Consider the following 20731-nt stretch of genomic DNA (forward strand, 5'->3'; position numbering starts at 1 on the left):
ATTCCATTGTCTGTGGAGTAGAAGACTGCGTCTCCAAGGGTTCTGCCAATGGTGCAGGGGGAAAAAAAATCACTTTGAGCTGGCTATAAAACTGCGATAGCCCATAACTTGTTTGGATGAGTGCTATTCCATTTGTTTGCTCATATACATGCATGCTCAGCCTGGCTGAGCATACATTTGTTCAAAAAAAATTCAAGAAGGGGTGTAAGCTGTTACCCGACACTTCAGGCATATCTCATATGAGAACAAAAGGATCAGGGGTGAGAGTTTGGACACCAACATGCCTCCAGCTGTTGCAAAACTCCAACTCCCAGCATGCCCGGACAGCCAACGGCTGTCCGGGCATGCTGGGAGTTGGAGTTTTGCAACAGCTGGAGGCACACTGTTTATGAAACCCTGATATAACCACTCAGCCCTGTATGTGTTGTGCTGTGATTGGCCAGAGAAGTAAGGGAGGAATTTTTGGTGTGTGTACTTCTGACAAACAGCTTAATACTGGTGTTGTATGCTGGGAGCTGAAGTTTTGCAACATCTGGAGGGCCAAATTTTGAGACCACTGGTCTAAACAGTTGTGCTCTTCTGTGGACACGTCCCCATTAGACACCGACACTATCACTACCAATATGGCTCCTGATGGGCTAGAATTGTGGATTTTATAACACATTTTTTTCTCAATACATATTCTTAAAAGAAAAAAAACCCTGTCCGGGCATGCTGGGAGTTGTGGTTTTGCAACAGCTGGTTGCAGAGAGCAAATCCCTTTGAGCTGGCTATACAACTCTTGTTAGGATGAGTGATATTTCGTCATATACATGCACGCTCAGCCTGCCTGAGCATGCATGTGTTCGGAAATATTCACATGAGACTTAAAGGGGTACTTAAGGAACTGTCCAGAGCAGGAGAGGTTTGCTATGGGGATTTTTTTCTCCTGCTCTGGACAGTTCCTAAAATGGACAGAGGTGTCAGCAGAGAGCACTGTGGTCAGACAGAAAAGAAATTCAAAAAGAAAAGAACTTCCTGTGGAGTATACAGCAGCTGATAAGTACTGGAAGGATTAAGATTTGTAAATAGAAGTGATTAAAAAAATCTGTTTAACTTTCTGGCACCAGTTGATTTAAAAAAATAGAAATGTTTTCCAGGGGAGTACCCCTTTAAAATAAACAAAGGGCAAAAAAAGGGAGCAGCCTGAAGGCAAGAGTTTAATGTATAAAACAAGATTAGATAAGGGGCATTGAGGAATCGATGAAGGGTGAAGTGCTCTACAGGTCAATGTACATGGAGGGGGGTGAAGAGACCGCACCCCACCCTGACCATATACAGCGGCACCGCCCCCCATCACAAACCTTCACAGCGCCGCTCCCCCATAATATCAGCTGAAGGCCATGTTTGGTCTACATCCTCGGACCGGCCATGTTGGGGTCTTTGGAGTTCAGGGCGTAAAACCCCAGAGAGCGACCCGAATTTACTGTCTTATAGAGTCCGCGTGCTTCACTCCAGCACCACCTTCCCCCCCGCAGCCTCCAGGGCGGCCTTCATCTTCTCCGCCTCCTCTTTAGCCACGTTCACCCTGATCTCCTGCGGCAGGGACTCCACCATCTTCTTGGCCTGTTTAGAAAAGATAAGAAAAAAAAAAGAGACATTTATAAAGACTAATGGGGCATTTACGGTAAAGGCGCGCGCACAAGGTTCTGCCGAGTCACTTACATAATCATCGCACGCAACAACGTCAATGAGACTAAGGAACAATGTTTAGATGGTTTTATTACTGCCGCAATATTACTGCAATTTATCGAAATCACAGGGTAGACAGTGCGCAGTTCTTCTGTAAATACTGGAAAAATGTGCGCAATTTTGGGAAAGATTGGTGAAATTGTGGCAGGAATTAGCGGCAGTACCATGACTTAGACGCAGCCTCAATGTGTCCTTTATGGAGGTCTTATCGTCAACTCCAGCAAAAAGGAGGACCGAAAAATAAATGTTTTTTTTTAAAGGCCATTTTGACTAAAATTGACCCTGGGAGCATGCTCAGTTGTAGTCAGCGTGCATGAAAGGGGGGGGGGGGGCGGGGGTAAAGTAAGACACAATGTGCCCAATACATATGATAAGCCATAAAATCCAGGCAGCAGAGTACTGTTCTAGCAGTTTTCAAGCCAGGGTTCCTCCAGCTGTTTCAAAACTACAACTTCCAGCAAAGACCATATAGCCTTGGTTGGACACCTAGGTATTAGGGCAGTGTTTCCTAACCGGGGTGCATCCAGCTGTTGCAAAACTACAACTCTCAGCATGCCCGGACAACCTTAAGCATTACTTGTTATGTTTTCAGGTGTCGGTGTAAAGGGGGTTTCCCAATTAGTTTCGGATGTTTTTACATAAATTTACATAAAGGAATATAATCTAAGCCAGTGTTTCCCAACCAGGGTTCCTCCAGCTGTTTCAAAACTACAACTCCCAGCAATGACTATACAGCCTTGGTTGGACACCTAGGTATTAGGGCAGTGTTTCCTAACCAGGGTGCCTCCAGCTGTTGCAAAACTACAACTCTCAGCATGCCCGGACAACCTTAAGCATTACTTGTTATGTTTTCAGGTGTCGGTGTAAAGGGGGTTTCCCAATTAGTTTCGGATGTTTTTACATAAATTTACATAAAGCAATATAATCTAAGCCAGTGTTTCCCAACCAGGGTTCCTCCAGCTGTTTCAAAACTACAACTCCCAGCAATGACTATACAGCCTTGGTTGGACACCTAGGTATTAGGGCAGTGTTTCCTAACCAGGGTGCCTCCAGCTGTTGCAAAACTACAACTCTCAGCATGCCCGGACAACCTTAAGCATTACTTGTTATGTTTTCAGGTGTCGGTGTAAAGGGGGTTTCCCAATTAGTTTCGGATGTTTTTACATAAATTTACATAAAGCAATATAATCGAAGCCAGTGTTTCCCAACCAGGGTTCCTCCAGCTGTTTCAAAACTACAACTCCCAGCAATGACTATACAGCCTTGGTTGGACACCTAGGTATTAGGGCAGTGTTTCCTAACCAGGGTGCCTCTAGCTGTTGCAAAACTACAACTCTCAGCATGCCCGGACAACCTTAAGTATTACTTCCCAATTAATTTCAGAAATTTTACATAATATTACATAAAGGAAAATAATCTAAGCCAGTGTTTCCCAACCAGGGTTCCTCCAGCTGTTGCAAAACTACAACTCCCAACATGCCCGGACAGCCTTCGGCTATCCGGGCATGTTGGGAGTTGTAGTTTTGCAACAGCTGGATACACCCTAGTTAGACACCTAAGTATGAGGGCAGTGTTTGCCAAACAGGGTTCCTCCAGCTGTTTCAAAACCAACTCCCAGCAATGACTATACAGCCTTGGTTGGACACCTAGGTATTAGGGCAGTGTTTCCTAACCAGGGTGCCTCTAGCTGTTGCAAAACTACAACTCCCAGCATGCCCGGACAGCCTTAAGCATTACTTGTTATGTTTTCAGGTGTCGGTGTAAAGGGGGTTTCCCAATTAATTTCAGAAATTTTACATAAAAGGAAAATAATCTAAGCCAGTGTTTCCCAACCAGGGTTCCTCCAACTGTTGCAAAACTACAACTCCCAACATGCCCAGACAGCCTTCGGCTGTTCGGGCATGTTGGGAGTTGTAGTTTTGCAACAGCTGGAGGCACTCTGGTTGGACACCTAAGTATGAGGGCAGTGTTTGCCAACCAGGGTTACTCCAGCTGTGTCAAAACTAAAACTCCCAGCATGCCAGAATAGTTTTTTGCTGTCTGGCCATGCTGGGAGTTTTGCCACAGCTGGAGGCACCCCGGTTGGGGAACACTGTATTAAGGCATCAGAGAGACAGACCCAGATCCCGTACAGAACAATGCTATGAACCCCAGTCTATGGGGCGGCCATATTACCTGCACTAAGTTCACGCCCTGCACGCAGTTCTTCACTTCCTTGATGAGCTTGACCTTGTCTGCAGCGTTCACCTCCGTTAGCTTTACAGTGAAATGAGTCTTCTCTTTCTTCGCTGGCGCTTCCTCCTCTTCTGCGGCCTGTGACAACCCCAAAAAAGAATAATTCCGTACAGTTTTGCATTTGTTACGGGGTCTTAAAGCGTACCCGTCACTTATGTCATGGAAACCTTTGAAAAGTTTTTATCAGTCGAGTTTTGACCGTTAAATAGAAGGAACCAGGAGAATTCCCGGCTCTGTGTCACGTGACCTGGACGGACGTACAAAGTCAGTCTATGGGGTCGCCCAGGTCGGAGCAGAACACAGCTTTGATTGGACAGGATCTGTATGGACCAATAGAAACTTTTGACGTGTCAAAAGTTATTTATTTTTTATTTTTAAAGGAATACTGCAGTCAGACACTTATGCCTTATCCGCAGTCTGATCGAGCGGGGACCGACCGCTGGGACCCCCCCCCCCCCCGCTATCTCCCATATGGGGACCTGGCTCTGTGCGGCTAATGCGCGTGTCGTTGCCCTCACTGAGGTTGAGAACACGCCCCTCCATAGAGCTTTATGGGAGAACGTTGCATCTCCGCCTCTCCCATAGAGATACATGGAGGAGGTGTGTCGGCCGCGGTTGGGCCAGGGCCCCATACAGGAGATTGCGGGGGGGGGGGGGGGGGGGTCCCAGCATCCGGACCCCTCACTTAGGAGATAAGTGTCTAGGCCTGCACATCTCTGACAAGTAACAATTAACTGAGCACATAACGTTACCTGAGCAGGTGCTGCAGCACCAACTGCACCCGGCATCATTGCACCCATTGGCATCATGCCCACGTCCTGAATCTTCAGCGTTTTCTAGAGAACATAACAAAAACAAAATGTCAGATGCAAATTCTACGTAAATAAAGCTGTGAGTGTGCGCAAAAGTATTGGAAATTAGATCCACACCCTGGTTGTACCCTCTGATTCTCAACCAGGGCGCCTCCAGTTGTTGCAAAACTACAACTCCCAGCATGCCCGGACAGCCAACAGCAGTGCTTACCAACCAGGGTGCCTCCAGTTGTTGCAAAACTACAACTCCCAGCATGCCCGGACAGCCACCAGCCGGAGGCACCCTGGTTGGGAAACACTGGACTAGTTCCACCTGCCCCTTCTATCCCATCTCTGGCCACTAGGGGGCATAGTGAAGCTTTGCCTCATTCATTCTCAGACAGGATGTCAATATTTCCCAACCAGGGTACCTCCAGCTGTTGCAAAACTACAACTCCCAGCATGCCCGGACAGCCAACGGCTGTCCGGGCATGCTGGGAGTTGTAGTTTTGCAACAGCTGGAGGCACCCTGGTTGGGAAACACTAGACCAGACTCTTTGGCCCCTTCTTTCCCATCTCTGGCCACTAGGGGGCATAGTGAAGCTTTGCCCCCATTCATTCTCAGACAGTATAGGGTGTCAATATTTCCTAACCAGGGTGCCTCCAGCTGTTGCAAAGCTACAACTCCCAGCATGCCCGGACATGCTGGGAGTTGTAGTTTTTGCAACAGCTGGAGGCACCCTGGTTGGGAAATATTGACATACTGTCTGGGAATGAATGGGGGCAAAGCTTCACTATGCCCCCTAGTGGCCAGAGATGGGATAGTAGGAGCAGGTGGGACTAGTCCAGATGTTCCCCAACCAGGGTGCCTCCAGCTGTTGCAAATCTTCAACTCTCAAAAAAGCCAGGACAGCCAACAGCTTTGGCTGGGAGTTGTAGTTTTGCAACAGCTGGAGGCACCCTGGTTGGGAAACACCTTGTCGGGAATTCGGATATATGAGAGGTACAGTATAGTAAAGCGTCCATCTTGAATCAAAATGATTCAATTTAATGAATTTTCACCAAGTCATAGAACGTTTGAGAAAAAAAAAAAAAACACTTTGGGGAGAAAGATTTACCAAAACCTGTTCAGAGGGGACGTTGCCCTGTTGCCCATAGCAACCAATCAGATGGCTTCTTTCATTTTGCAGAGGCCTTGTTAAAAATGAAAGCAGCGATCTGATTGGTTGCTATGGGCAACTGGGCAATGTCCCCCATTGAGAGAAAGGAATGTGAAGAGGTGGATTAAAAGCCAAACGTAAAGACAATGAAACCCATTGCCTGTAAATGGGGCCGAGTGTTTGCCCTGATCTGAAGGGGTAGGTTTAACCCCGTAACGACCAAGGACGTGTATACATGTCCTTGTGCCATTAAAGGGGTACTCCGGTGGAAATTCTTTATTTTTATTTTTTTAAATGAACTGGTGCCAGAAATGTTAAAACAGATTTGTAAATTACTTCTATTAAAAAAACATCTTAATCCTTCCAGTACTTATTAGCTGCTGAGTGCTCCAGAGGAAATTATTTTCTTTTTGGAACACAGAGCTCTCTGCTGACATCGTGAGCACAGTGCTCTCTGCTGACCCCTCTGCCCATATTAGGAACTGTCCAGAGTAGGAGCAAATCCCCATAGAAAACCTCTCCTACGCTGGACAGTTCCTGACATGGACAGAGGTGTCAGCAGAGAGCACTGTGGTCAGACAGGAAAGAAATTCAAAAAGAAAAGAACTTCCTGTGCATCATAACAGCAGCTAATAAGTACTGGAAGGATTAAGATTTTTTAATAGAAGTAATTTGCAAATCTGTTTAACTTTCTGGCACCAGTTGATTTAAAAATAAATAAATAAATAAAAAAGTTTTCCAGGGGAGTACCCCTTTAACAAGGTATGGCGTGGTCTCCTGTTTTGACCCCGCGCCATACCGGCCGGCCCTCAGCCGATTCCTGTAGCTGGCCTGGGCTGGCCTTAATAGCCGACATGTGGAAATCGCCGTGGCTGGCTATTAACCCTTTAGATTGACAAAGCTCCTGTAAAGGAACCAGTAAAGGCTCCCTGGTGGTCCAGTGGGGTGGATGCCCCCCCCTGCAGCGTGATCTGGGCAATCCACTGGTGAGGTAGCCGGAGGACTTACCTCTCCTCCTGTGTCGGCTGCTGCCGCACTGACAATGATAGCACCCGGCAGGACCAGGCTTTATCAATCAAGCGCAGAGCACACAGATCAATGTGGTTCTATGGAGCCACATTGATCTGTATGAGGAATCAATTGATTCCTCCTAAAAGTTTCCTAAGTGGAATAAAAGTGTGAAAAATAAATAAACATTTAACCCCTTCCTTATTAAAAGTTTGAATTAATCCCCTTTTCCCAAATTCCATATAAAAACTAAAAAAAATAACACATATGTGGTATCGCCGCGTGCGCAAATGTCCGAACTATAAAAAGATAATGTTAGTTAAACCCCTTGGTGTACACGTAAAAAAAAATTCCAAAGTCCAAAATTGTGTCATTTTTAGTTACTTCTATACCAAAAAATAAATAAATAAATAAATAAATAAAAAAAGTATAAAACCCCAATCAAAACAAAAATGGTACCGATGAAAACTTCAGATCACAGCGCAAAATATGAGCCCTGATATAGCCCCGTAATATGGAAAAATAAAGTTATAGGGGTCAGAAGAGGAAATTTTAAACCTAATTTTCGTGCATAAAGTTAGAATTTTTTTTTGACAGAAGTAAAATAAAATCAAACCTATATAAGTAGGGAATCATTGTAACCGTACAGACCTACAGAATAATGATAAGGGGTCATTTTTACCGAAAAGAGCACTGTGTAGAAACGGAAGCCCCAAAAGTTATAAAATGAATTTTTTTTTCAATTTAGCTCCACAAATATTGTTTTTCTGGTTCCGCCGTAGATTTTGTGGTGAAATGATTGACGTCATTACAAAGTATAATTGGTGATGCAAAAAACAAGCCCTCATATGGGTCTGTAGGTGCAGAATTGAAAGGGTTATGATTTTTGGAAGGTGATGAGTAGAGAAGAGCGAACTTACAGTAAATTCGATCCGTCACGAACTTCTCGGCTCGGCAGTTGATGACTTTTCCTGTATAAATTAGTTCAGCTTTCCGGTGCTCCGGTGGGCTGGAAAAGGTGGATACATTCCTAGGAAAGAGTCTCCTAGGAATGTATCCACCTTTTCCAGCCCACGGGAGCACCGGAAAGCTGAACTAATTTATGCAGGAAAAGTCATCAACTGCCGAGCCGAGAAGTTTGTGACGAATCAAATTTACTGTAAGTTCGCTTATCTCTAGTCATGAGGGAAAAAAACAAAAGTGCAAAAATGGAAAAACCTGTGGTCCTTAAGGGGTTAAAGATTATGTTAAATATATTTCTTATACTCCCTTATTTTATACTAGTATTGTTATGATGTCATCACAGTATAATATTTAGTTATGATGACTAAACAAATCTATATACAGTAGGTTAGACCAGTGTTTCCCAACCAATGTGCCTCCAGCTGTTGCAAAACTACAACTCCCAGAAGGCCCGGACAGCCGTTGGCTGTCCGGGCCTTCTGGGAGTTGTAGTTTTGCAACAGCTGGAGGCAAACTGGTTGGGAAACACTTGACTAGTCCCCACCTGCCCCTTCTATCCCATCTCTGACCACTAGGGGGCCTAGTGCAGCTTTGCCACCTCCATTCTCAGACAGTATGTCAGCATTTCACAACCAGGGGGCCTCCAGCTGTTGCAAAACAAACTCCCAGCATGCCAACAGCTGTTCAGGCAAGGTGGAAGTTGCAGTTTTGCAACAGCTGGAGGTATACTGGTTGGGAAACACTGCACTAGTGGAAGCCAATGGCACTCTGTATGGTGCAAGCTGGGAGTTGTAGTTTTGCAACAGCTGGAGGCACCCTGGTTTGGAAACACTGGGCTAGTGGAAGGCAATGGCTTTGCTGTGTAATAGGTTGGCACAGTATAATAATACACTGCTCAAAAACATAAAGGGACACTCAAACAACACAATGTAACTCCAAGTCACTGACACTTGTGTGAAATCCCACTGTCCACTCAGGAAGAACACGGATTGACAATCAATTTCACATGGAACAGACAACACGTGGAAATTATAGGCAATTAGCAAGACACCCCCTATAAAGGAATGGTTCTGCAGGTGGTGACCACAGACCACTTCTCAGTTCCTATGCTTCCTGGCTGATGTTTTGGTCACTTTTGAATGCTGGCGGTGCTTTCACTCTAGTGGTAGCATGAGACAGAGTCTACAACCCACACAAGTGGCTCAGGTAGTGCAGCTCATCCAGGATGGCACATCAATGCGAGCTGTGGCAAGAAGGTTTGCTGTGTCTGTCAGCGTAGTGTCCAGAGCATGGAGGCGCCACCAGGAGACAGGCCAGTACATCAGGAGACGTGGAGGAGGCCGTAGGAGGGCAACAACCCAGCAGCAGGACCGCTACCTCCGCCTTTGTGCAAGAAGGAGCAGGAGGAGCACTGCCAGAGCCCTGCAAAATGACCTCCAGCAGGCCACAAATGTGCATGTGTCCACTCAAACGGTCAGAAACAGACTCCATGAGGATGGTATGAGGGCCCGACGTCCACAGGTGGGGGTTGTGCTTACAGCCCAACACCGTGCAGGGCGTTTGGCATTTTCCAGAGAACACCAAGATTGGCAAATTTGCCACTGGCGCCCTGTGCTCTTCACAAATGAAAGCAGGTTCACACTGAGCACATGTGACAGAGTCTGGAGACGCCGTGGAGAACGTTCTGCTGCCTGCAACATCCTCCAGCATGACTGGTTTGGTGGTGGGTCAGTAATGGTGCGGGGTGGCATTTTTTGGGGGGCCACACAGCCCTCCATGTGCTTGTCAGAGGTAGCCTGACTGCCATTAGGTACCGAGATGAGATCCTAAGACCCCTTGTGAGACCATATGCTGGTGCGGTTGGTCCTGGGTTCCTCCTAATACAAGACAATGCTAGACCTCATGTGGCTGGAGTGTGTCAGCAGTTCCTGCAGGAGGAAGGCATTGATGCTATGGACTGGCCGCCCGTTCCCCAGACCTGAATCCGATTGAGCACATCTGGGACGTCCCGCTCCATCCACCACAGACTGTCCAGGAGTTGGCGGATGCTTTAGTCCAGGTCTGGGAGGACATCCCTCAGGAGACCATCCTCCACCTCATCAGGATCATGCCCAGGCATTGTAGGGAGGTCATACGGGCACGTGGAGGCCACACACACTACTGAGACTCATTGGGACTTGTATTAAGGACATTACATAAAGTTGGATCAGCCTGTAGTGTGGTTTTCCACTGTGATTTTGAGGGTGACTCCATATCCAGACCTCCATGGGTTGATACATTTCATTTCCATTGATAATTTTTGTGTGATTTTGTTGTCAGCGCATTCATCTATGTAAAGACGAAAGGATTTCATACAATTAGTTCATTCATTCAGATCTAGGATGTGTTATCGCAGTGTTCCCTTTATTTTTTTGAGCAGTGTATATATCTCTGCACCCACCTTGAGAAGTTCATTGAGGTCGCAGACTTCCAGTAGGGTGAGGCTGGCTATCTGGTCGACCAGTTGCTGTATTTTCGGAGGGTACACTTTGGGGGCGCTGTCCAGAGCCGGGCTGGGTAAGGGGTCACTGTGCAGCGTGCTGGACGTCCGTAGATACCTCACCGCAGAGAGCTCTAACCTGTACAACAACAAATATAATGCATTACAACATATACTGGGGTATAGAATACATGGCACAGTATTTGGCCCAATCCACACCTGATTATTTAAGTCAGTATTTTTAATCAGTTTAACCCTTTCCCGTTGTAGGACGTAAGCATATGTCCCAGCACTTGACATGTTCGCGCGCTGGGATGTATGCGTATGTCCTAGCGATCTCCTGCACTGCCGTGGGCAGCGCAGAAAATCAGCAGCGGGATCCGTCTGTCAATCCCAGCCGGGGTCCTGCCACAGCTCTGGTCCCGGCAGCATTAACCCCATAGATGCCGTGATCAATCCTGATCAAGGCATCTATGGTGTTGACAGGGGGAGCGTGCTGACGGGGGGGTCCCAGCGATGGGACCCCCCGCGATCAGACATCTTATCCCCTATACTTTCAATAGGGTATAAGATGATTTTGCCTGGAATACCCATTTAAAAAAATGCCAGAAATTTTCCAGTTTTTCGCAATATTTTGTTGTTTTTCACAAAAAATGCTGCATGTGTCAACAAAAATGCCCCACTTATATAAGTTACAATATGTCACAAAAAAAACTCTCAGAATCGCTTCCCTCAGAAAAATTGTTCTAAAGTTATTACCATTTATTACCATAAGTCAAATAAAAAATTAAAATAAAAAAAAGCCTGGTCATTAAGGTAAAAAATTATTCCGTCTTTAAGGAGTTAAAAAAAAAAAAAAAAAAACACTTTACTTTTAACAAACTTTTGACATGTGAGAAGTTTTGGTTTGGGGGATTTGGGGGGAGGAGTCCCTCACAGATTGCAAAAACATAGGGGCAGAAGTGCCTATCCTGAAATGACGGGTATGCTATATAAAGGGGTACTCCGGTGGAAAACTTTATTTTTCTAATGAAATGGTGCCAGAAAATTATACAGATTTGTAAATTATTTCTATATAAAAAAATTTATTCTTCCAGTACTTATCAGCTGCTGTATTGCCCAGAGAAAATTACACAGTGTTTTTCCTGTCAGACCACAGTGCTCTCTGCTGACACCTCTGGCCATGTCAGGAACTTTCTGGTGCAGAATATGTTTGCTATGGGGATTTGCTCCTACTCTGGACAGTTCCTGACATGGACAGAGATGTCAGTAGAGAGCACTGTGGTCAGACTGGAAAGAACTACACAACTTCCTCTGGAGCATACAGCAGCAGGAAGGATTAAGATTTTTAAAAGAAGTAATTTACATTTACTGTATAACTTTCTAAATTTCTGTACAAGTAAGGCCGGGTTCACACCATGTTTTTGCAATAGTTTTTTATCAGGTTTTTTCATTAAAAAATGGATTCCTCAAAACCGGACTAAACTGTATCAAAACGTGTGTACAAAGTTTTATCTGTATACAGTTTGAAAAATTATGCCCGGTTTCATCAGTTTTTTCTAAAGAAAAAAACGTATACGTTTTGAACTTTTCACTCCATTATGAATAAAGTTTCACTTGTTTGATTGAAATTCCAAGAAGAAAAAAAACTGTGCAAAGTCAAAAATCGTATGGTGCAAACTGTATGGAACCGAACGCACATACAGGACTGTACGGTTCCCATAGACTCCCATGTTAAAATAAAAAATGTATACGGGTCAATACGGTTTTTCCGTGGTAGGCCACGGTTTTCTGTCCAGAAAAAAAAGGTTTAAATCCATGTGGTGTGAAAAACAGAGACAACCGTATACATTATGGGGAATACGGTTCTGAATGGGAAGTCTCTGGCCACAGTTTGCTGTGTATAGAAAAATCATGGTGTGAACCCCCCTAAGAATGACTGCACTCGGCCACATAATGATAAATCCCCTGTAATGTCTGGAGAACAACAGCTAGTATCCGCCCATTCAGGAGCCATAACACGGGGCCCCAGGCAGGGTGACAGGCAGTACATATAATCCGGGGGAATACTGTAAGCCCTGCACTGTGTACTGCCTGCCACCCAGCTTTCCTGGTCCCCTGCAGAGCTCCAATGTGTCTGCGTTACCAGAGTATCTCTTCAGGAGATTGGGAAAGTTAGGGGACTACCGTAAGCCCTGCACTGTGTACTGCCTGCCACCCAGCTTTCCCACTCTCCATATTGGAGCTCTTCAAGAGCTTGGGTGGCAAGCAGTACACAGTGCGGGGCTCACAGTAGTCCCCTAGCTTTCCCAGTCTCCTGAAGAGTTTCTCTTGTAAAGCAGACACATTGGAGCTCTGCAGGTGACCAGGAAAGCTGGGTGGCAGGCAGTACACAGTGCGGGGCTCACAGTATTCCCCTAGCTTTCCCAGTCTCCTGAAGAGTTTCTCTTGTAAAGCAGTCACATTGGAGCTCTGCAGGTGACCAGGAAAGCTGGGTGGCAAGCAGTACACAGTGCAGGGCTCACAGTAGTCCCCTAACTTTCCCAGTCTCCTGAAGAGTTTTCTCTTGTAAAGCAGCCACATTGGAGCTCTGCAGGTGACTAGGAAAGCTGGGTGGCAGGCAGTACACAGTGCGGGGCTCACAGTAGTCCCCTAACTTTCCCAGTCTCCTGAAGAGTTTCTCTGGTAAAGCAGCCACATTGGAGCTCTGCAGGTGACCAGGAAAGCTGGGTGGCAAGCAGTACACAGTGTGGGGCTCACAGTAGTCCCCTAACTTTCCCAGTCTCCTAAATAGTTTCTCTTGTAAAGCAGCCACATTGGAGCTCTGCAGGTGACCAGGAAAGCTGGGTGGCAAGCAGTACACAGTGTGGGGCTCACAGTAGTCCCCTAACTTTCCCAGTCTCCTGAAGAGTTTCTCTTGTAAAGCAGCCACATTGGAGCTCTGCAGATGACCAGGAAAGCTGGGTGGCAAGCAGTACAGAGTGTGGTGCTCACAGTAGTCCCGTAACTTTCCCAGTCTCCTGAAGAGTTTCTCTTGTAAAGCAGTCACATTGGAGCTCTGCAGGTGACCAGGAAAGCTGGGTGGCAAGCAGTACACAGTGTGGTGCTCAGAGTAGTCCCCAAACTTTCCCAGTCTCCTGAAGAGTTTCTCTTGTAAAGCAGACACATTGGAGCTCTGCAGGTGACCAGGAAAGCTGGGCGGCAGGCAGTACACAGTGCGGGGCTCACAGTATTCCCCTAGCTTTCCCAGTCTCCTGAAGAGTTTCTCTGGTAAAGCAGACACATTGGAGCTCTGCAGGTGACCAGAAAAGCTGGGTGGCAGGCAGTACACAGTGTGGGGCTCACAGTAGTCCCCTAACTTTCCCAGTCTCCTAAATAGTTTCTCTTGTAAAGCAGCCACATTGGAGCTCTGCAGGTGACCAGGAAAGCTGGGTGGCAGGCAGTACACAGTGCGGGGCTCACAGTATTCCCCTAACTTTCCCAGTCTCCTGAAGAGTTTCTCTTGTAAAGCAGCCACATTGGAGCTCTGCAGGTGACCAGGAAAGCTGGGTGGCAGGCAGTACACAGTGCGGGGCTCACAGTAGTCCCCTAACTTTCCCAGTCTCAAATAGTTTCTCTGGTAAAGCAGACACATTGGAGCTCTGCAGGTGACCAGGAAAGCTGGGTGGCAAGCAGTACACACTGCGGGGGTAACAGTAGTCCCCTTGCTTTTCCAGTCTCCTAAATAGTTTCTCTGGTAAAGCAGCCACATTGGAGCTCTGCAGGTGACCAGGAAAGCTGGGTGGCAGGCAGTACACAGTGCGGGGCTCACAGTATTCCCTAGCTTTCCCAATCTCCTGAAGAGTTTCTCTGGTAAAGCAGCCACATTGGAGCTCTGCAGGTGACCAGGAAAGCTGGGTGGCAGGCAGTACACAGTGCGGGGCTCACAGTATTCCCCTAGCTTTCCCAATCTCCTGAAGAGTTTCTCTGGTAAAGCAGCCACATTGGAGCTCTGCAGGTGACCAGGAAAGCTGGGTGGCAGGCAGTACACAGTGCGGGGCTCACAGTATTCCCCTAACTTTCCCAGTCTCCTGAAGAGTTTCTCTTGTAAAGCAGCCACATTGGAGCTCTGCAGGTGACCAGGAAAGCTGGGTGGCAGGCAGTACACAGTGCGGGGCTCACAGTATTCCCCTAGCTTTCCCAGTCTCCTTAATAGTTTCTCTGGTAAAGCAGCCACATTGGAGCTCTGCAGGTGACCAGGAAAGCTGGGTGGCAGACAGTACACAGTGCGGGGGTAACAGTATTCCCCTAACTTTCCCAGTCTCCTGAAGAGTTTCTCTTGTAAAGCAGCCACATTGGAGCTCTGCAGGTGACCAGGAAAGCTGGGTGGCAGACAGTACACAGTGCAGGGCTCACAGTATTCCCCTAACTTTCCCAGTCTCCTAAATAGTTTCTCTGGTAAAGCAGACACATTGGAGGTCTGCAGGTGACCAGGAAAGCTGGGTGGCAGGCAGTACACAGTGCGGGGGTAACAGTAGTCCCCTAACTTTCCCAGTCTCCTGAAGAGTTTCTCTTGTAAAGCAGCCACATTGGAGCTCTGCAGGTGACCAGGAAAGCTGAGTGGCAGGCAGTACACAGTGCGGGGCTCACAGTAGTCCCCTAACTTTCCCAGTCTCCTGAAGAGTTTTCTCTGGTAAAGCAGACACATTAGAGCTCTGCAGGTGACGAGGAAAGCTGGGTGGCAGGCAGTACACAGTGCGGGGGTAACAGTATTCCCCCATCTTGGTGTGTAATGAAGCCGGTCCCAGTCTTAGTGATGGGCTGCTCATCCTCTCCCTTCCCCCAGTCAGTGCCCCCTATCCCACATACAGCCACTGAGGGGCGCAGTGCAGCTCTGACACATTCATTCTCAGACAGTGTTTCCCAACCAGGGGGCCTCCAGCTGCTGCAAAACTACAACTCCCAGCATGCCCGGACAGCCAAAGGCTGTCCGGGCATGCTGGGAGTTGTAGTTTTGCAAGCACACTGGTTGGGAAACACTGCAGTTTGCGATGAGTCCAGAGGGGGCGCCCTTCCTACCCCACATTGCACAAATGATAAAAGGTTTCAATGCCCTAAATGTGTCACCCCCGGTCCATTCATTACCTGCACAGGGAGGAGGCGGCGGTGCTCCGCAGTCTCCAGCAGCAGCGGGCGGCAGGATACATGACTAGAGCGGAGGACAGGACGGACACCACAGGCACACGAGCTCCACACTACTCCCCCTGTCACCGGCTACAACACATGGAGTCCTCCACACTGTGACCTACCCAAAAGACACCGCGCCGGCCAGACAAGGAAAACTTTATTGTTTTCAGCGTCGCGAACATTATACGTCACGAGCAGCCCTGATAATGCCGCTCCCTGTCCCCGGCTGGTCATGTGACTTTACGTCACTAGCAGATAGGTGCAGAGGGGATGCGGAACAGTTGCCCATAGCAACCTATCAGAGGCCGTAAAAAAAAAAAATATGTAAAGCAATCTGGTTGCTATGGGCAACAGCACTTTTCCTCTGCACAGGGTCTGATAAATCTCATGTCTATAAGACTCACTGGGGGGAGAGTTATCAAAACCTGTGCAGAGAAACAGTTGCTGAGTTGCCCCTAGCAACCAATCAGATCACTGCTTTCATTTCTCAGAGGCCTTGTTAAAAGTGAAAGCAGCGATCTGATTGGTTGCTACAGGCAACTTTTCCTCTAGACAGGTTTTGATAAATCTCCCCATTGAAAAAAACAAAAAAAAAGAAATTACAAAATGCGGCTTCGTTCACGTAGCTTTTGGGATGTAACATGAAATGACATCTCGGAATGTAGTTTGTCCCCTGTATATGGGATCCCCCCCCCCCCCCTGTAGGTAGTTTGTCCCCTGTATAGGGGATCCCCCCCCCCCTGTAGGTAGTTTGCCCCCTGTATATGGGATCCCCCCTGTAGGTAGTTTGTCCCCTGTATATGGGATCCCCCCCTGTAGGTAGTTTGTCTCCTGTATATGGGATCCCCCCCTGTAGGTAGTTTGTCCCCTGTATATGGGATCCCCCCCTGTAGGTAGTTTGTCCCCTGTATAGGGGATCCCCCCCCTGTAGGTAGTTTGTCCCCTGTATAGGGGATCCCCCCCCTGTAGGTAGTTTGTCCCCTGTATAGGGGATCCCCCCCCTGTAGGTAGTTTGCCCCCTGTATAGGGGATCCCCCCTGTAGGTAGTTTGTCCCCTGTATAGGGGATCCCCCCTGTAGGTAGTTTGTCCCCTGTATAGGGGATCCCCCCTGTAGGTAGTTTGTCCCCTGTATAGGGGATCCCCCCCCCCCCTGTAGGTAGTTTGTCCCCTGTATATGGGATCCCCTGTAGGTAGTTTGTTCTCTGTATATGGGATCCCCTGTAGGTAGTTTGTCCCCTGTATATGGGATCCCCCCCCCCCTGTAGGTAGTTTGTCTCCTGTATATGGGATCCCCCCCTGTAGGTAGTTTGTCTCCTGTATATGGGATCCACCTGTAGGTAGTTTGTCCCCTGTATATGGGATCCCCCCTGTAGGTAGTTTGTCCCCTGTATATGGGATCCTCCTGTAGGTAGTTTGTCCCCTGTATATGGGATCCTCCTGTAGGTAGTTTGTCCCCTGTATATGGGATCCCCCCCCTGTAGGTAGTTTGTTCCCTGTATATGGGATTCCCCCCCCCCTGTAGGTAGTTTGTCCCCTGTATATGGGATTCCCCCCCTGTAGGTAGTTTGTCCCCTGTATATGGGATCCCCCCCCCTGTAGGTAGTTTGTCCCCTGTATATGGGATCCCCCCCCCCTGTAGGTAGTTTGTCCCCTGTATATGGGATCCCCCCCCCCTGTAGGTAGTTTGTCCCCTGTATAGGGGATCCCCCTGTAGGTAGTTTGTCCCCTGTATAGGGGATCCCCCCTGTAGGTAGTTTGTCCCCTGTATAGGGGATCCCCCTGTAGGTAGTTTGTCCCCTGTATAGGGGATCCCCTGTAGGTAGCCTGCCCCCTGTATAGGGGATCCCCCTGTAGGTAGTTTGTCCCCTGTATAGGGGATCCCCCCTGTAGGTAGTTTGTCCCCTGTATATGGGATCCCCCCTGTAGGTAGTTTGTCCCCTGTATATGGGATCCCCCTGTAGGTAGTTTGCCCCCCTGTATATGGGATCCCCCCCTGTAGGTAGTTTGTCCCATGTATATGGGATCCCCCCCTGTAGGTAGTTTGTCCCCTGTATATGGGATCCCCTGTAGGTAGTTTGTCCCCTGTATATGGGATCCCCTGTAGGTGTAGGTAGCCTGCCCCTGTATAGGGGATCCCCCCCTGTAGGTAGTTTGTCCCCTGTATATGGGATCCCCCCTGTAGGTAGTTTGTCCCCTGTAGGTAATTTGTCCCCTGTATAGGGGATCCCCCCGGTAGGTAGTTTGTCGCCTGTATAGGGGATCCCCTGTAGGTAGTTTGTCGCCTGTGTAGGGGATCCCCCCCAGTAGGTAGTTTGTCCCCTGTATAGGGGATCCCCCCTGCAGGTAGTTTGCCCCCTGTATATGGGATCTCCCCTGCAGGTAGTTTGTCCCCTGTATATGGGATCCCCTGTAGGTAGCCTGCCCCCTGTATATGGGATCCCCCCTGTTGGTAGTTTGCCCCCTGTATAGAGGACCCCCCCCCCTGTAGGTAGTTTGCCCCCTGTATATGGGACCCCTCCGTAGGTAGTTTGCCCCCTATATATGGGATCCCCCCGTAGGTAGTTTGCCCCGTTTATGGGATCCCCCGGTAGGTATTTTGCCCCCTGTATATGGGATCCCCCTGTAGGTAGTTTGCCCCCTGTATATGGGATCCCCTGTAGGTAGTTTGCCCCCTGTAGGTAGTTTGTCCCCTGTATATGGGATCCCCCTGTAGGTAGTTTGTTCTCTGTATATGGGATCCCCCTGTAGGTAGTTTGTCCCCTGTATATGGGATCCCCCCTGTAGGTAGTTTGTCCCCTGTATATGGGATCCCCCTGTAGGTAGTTTGCCCCCCTGTATATGGGATCCCCCCCTGTAGGTAGTTTGTCCCATGTATATGGGATCCCCCCCTGTAGGTAGTTTGTCCCCTGTATATGGGATCCCCTGTAGGTAGTTTGTCCCCTGTATATGGGATCCCCTGTAGGTGTAGGTAGCCTGCCCCTGTATAGGGGATCCCCCCTGTAGGTAGTTTGTCCCCTGTAGGTAGTTTGTCCCCTGTACATGGGATCCCCCCTGTAGGTAGTTTGTCCCCTGTAGGTAGTTTGTCCCCTGTATAGGGGATCCCCCCTGTAGGTAGTTTGTCCCCTGTATAGGGGATCCCCCCTGTAGGTAGTTTGTCCCCTGTATAGGGGATCCCCCCCCCCCTGTAGGTAGTTTGTCCCCTGTATATGGGATCCCCTGTAGGTAGTTTGTTCTCTGTATATGGGATCCCCTGTAGGTAGTTTGTCCCCTGTATATGGGATCCCCCCCCCCCTGTAGGTAGTTTGTCTCCTGTATATGGGATCCCCCCCTGTAGGTAGTTTGTCTCCTGTATATGGGATCCACCTGTAGGTAGTTTGTCCCCTGTATATGGGATCCCCCCTGTAGGTAGTTTGTCCCCTGTATATGGGATCCTCCTGTAGGTAGTTTGTCCCCTGTATATGGGATCCTCCTGTAGGTAGTTTGTCCCCTGTATATGGGATCCCCCCCCTGTAGGTAGTTTGTTCCCTGTATATGGGATTCCCCCCCCCTGTAGGTAGTTTGTCCCCTGTATATGGGATTCCCCCCCTGTAGGTAGTTTGTCCCCTGTATATGGGATCCCCCCCCCTGTAGGTAGTTTGTCCCCTGTATATGGGATCCCCCCCCCCTGTAGGTAGTTTGTCCCCTGTATATGGGATCCCCCCCCCCTGTAGGTAGTTTGTCCCCTGTATAGGGGATCCCCCTGTAGGTAGTTTGTCCCCTGTATAGGGGATCCCCCCTGTAGGTAGTTTGTCCCCTGTATAGGGGATCCCCCTGTAGGTAGTTTGTCCCCTGTATAGGGGATCCCCTGTAGGTAGCCTGCCCCCTGTATAGGGGATCCCCCTGTAGGTAGTTTGTCCCCTGTATAGGGGATCCCCCCTGTAGGTAGTTTGTCCCCTGTATATGGGATCCCCCCTGTAGGTAGTTTGTCCCCTGTATATGGGATCCCCCTGTAGGTAGTTTGCCCCCCTGTATATGGGATCCCCCCCTGTAGGTAGTTTGTCCCATGTATATGGGATCCCCCCCCTGTAGGTAGTTTGTCCCCTGTATATGGGATCCCCTGTAGGTAGTTTGTCCCCTGTATATGGGATCCCCTGTAGGTGTAGGTAGCCTGCCCCTGTATAGGGGATCCCCCCCTGTAGGTAGTTTGTCCCCTGTATATGGGATCCCCCCTGTAGGTAGTTTGTCCCCTGTAGGTAATTTGTCCCCTGTATAGGGGATCCCCCCGGTAGGTAGTTTGTCGCCTGTATAGGGGATCCCCTGTAGGTAGTTTGTCGCCTGTGTAGGGGATCCCCCCCAGTAGGTAGTTTGTCCCCTGTATAGGGGATCCCCCCTGCAGGTAGTTTGCCCCCTGTATATGGGATCTCCCCTGCAGGTAGTTTGTCCCCTGTATATGGGATCCCCTGTAGGTAGCCTGCCCCCTGTATATGGGATCCCCCCTGTTGGTAGTTTGCCCCCTGTATAGAGGACCCCCCCCCCCTGTAGGTAGTTTGCCCCCTGTATATGGGACCCCTCCGTAGGTAGTTTGCCCCCTATATATGGGATCCCCCCGTAGGTAGTTTGCCCCGTTTATGGGATCCCCCGGTAGGTATTTTGCCCCCTGTATATGGGATCCCCCTGTAGGTAGTTTGCCCCCTGTATATGGGATCCCCTGTAGGTAGTTTGCCCCCTGTAGGTAGTTTGTCCCCTGTATATGGGATCCCCCTGTAGGTAGTTTGTTCTCTGTATATGGGATCCCCCTGTAGGTAGTTTGTCCCCTGTATATGGGATCCCCCCTGTAGGTAGTTTGTCCCCTGTATATGGGATCCCCCTGTAGGTAGTTTGCCCCCCTGTATATGGGATCCCCCCCTGTAGGTAGTTTGTCCCATGTATATGGGATCCCCCCCTGTAGGTAGTTTGTCCCCTGTATATGGGATCCCCTGTAGGTAGTTTGTCCCCTGTATATGGGATCCCCTGTAGGTGTAGGTAGCCTGCCCCTGTATAGGGGATCCCCCCTGTAGGTAGTTTGTCCCCTGTAGGTAGTTTGTCCCCTGTACATGGGATCCCCCCTGTAGGTAGTTTGTCCCCTGTAGGTAATTTGTCCCCTGTATAGGGGATCCCCCCGGTAGTTTGTCACCTGTATAGGGGATCCCCTGTAGGTAGTTTGTCGCCTGTGTAGGGG

The 20731-nt window shown here is 48.7% G+C and overlaps 1 protein-coding gene across 1 annotated transcript; it reads right to left on the reverse strand.

Moving 5' to 3' along the window:
• Nucleotides 1–1180: 1180 nt before the first annotated feature.
• Nucleotides 1181–15906, reverse strand: MRPL12 (mitochondrial ribosomal protein L12). The gene is made up of 5 exons (XM_056549753.1): nt 15492–15906; nt 10329–10506; nt 4719–4802; nt 3907–4044; nt 1181–1605 (listed from the first exon to the last, which is right to left on the reverse strand). Exons 1-5 carry the CDS (start codon nt 15551–15553, stop codon nt 1489–1491), a joined length of 579 nt encoding a protein of 192 aa, XP_056405728.1. The 5' UTR covers nt 15554–15906; the 3' UTR covers nt 1181–1488.
• Nucleotides 15907–20731: the final 4825 nt, after the last annotated feature.

The sequence above is a fragment of the Hyla sarda genome, chromosome 13, assembly GCF_029499605.1.
Source record: "Hyla sarda isolate aHylSar1 chromosome 13, aHylSar1.hap1, whole genome shotgun sequence".
Classification (NCBI taxonomy): domain Eukaryota; kingdom Metazoa; phylum Chordata; class Amphibia; order Anura; family Hylidae; genus Hyla; species Hyla sarda.

What these genes read in the sequence shown, in the direction of transcription:
- MRPL12 (XM_056549753.1), bottom strand. Translation starts at nt 15,553, where the DNA reads ATGTATCCTGCCGCCCGCTGCTGCTGGAGACTGCGGAGCACCGCCGCC. An exon ending in ACCTCAATGAACTTCTCAAG is followed by an intron (nt 4,803 to 10,328) that starts GTGGGTGCAGAG and finishes TATGTTCTCTAG; the next exon opens with AAAACGCTGAAGATTCAGGA. An exon ending in AGGGCGTGAACTTAGTGCAG is followed by an intron (nt 1,606 to 3,906) that starts GTAATATGGCCG and finishes TTTTCTAAACAG; the next exon opens with GCCAAGAAGATGGTGGAGTC.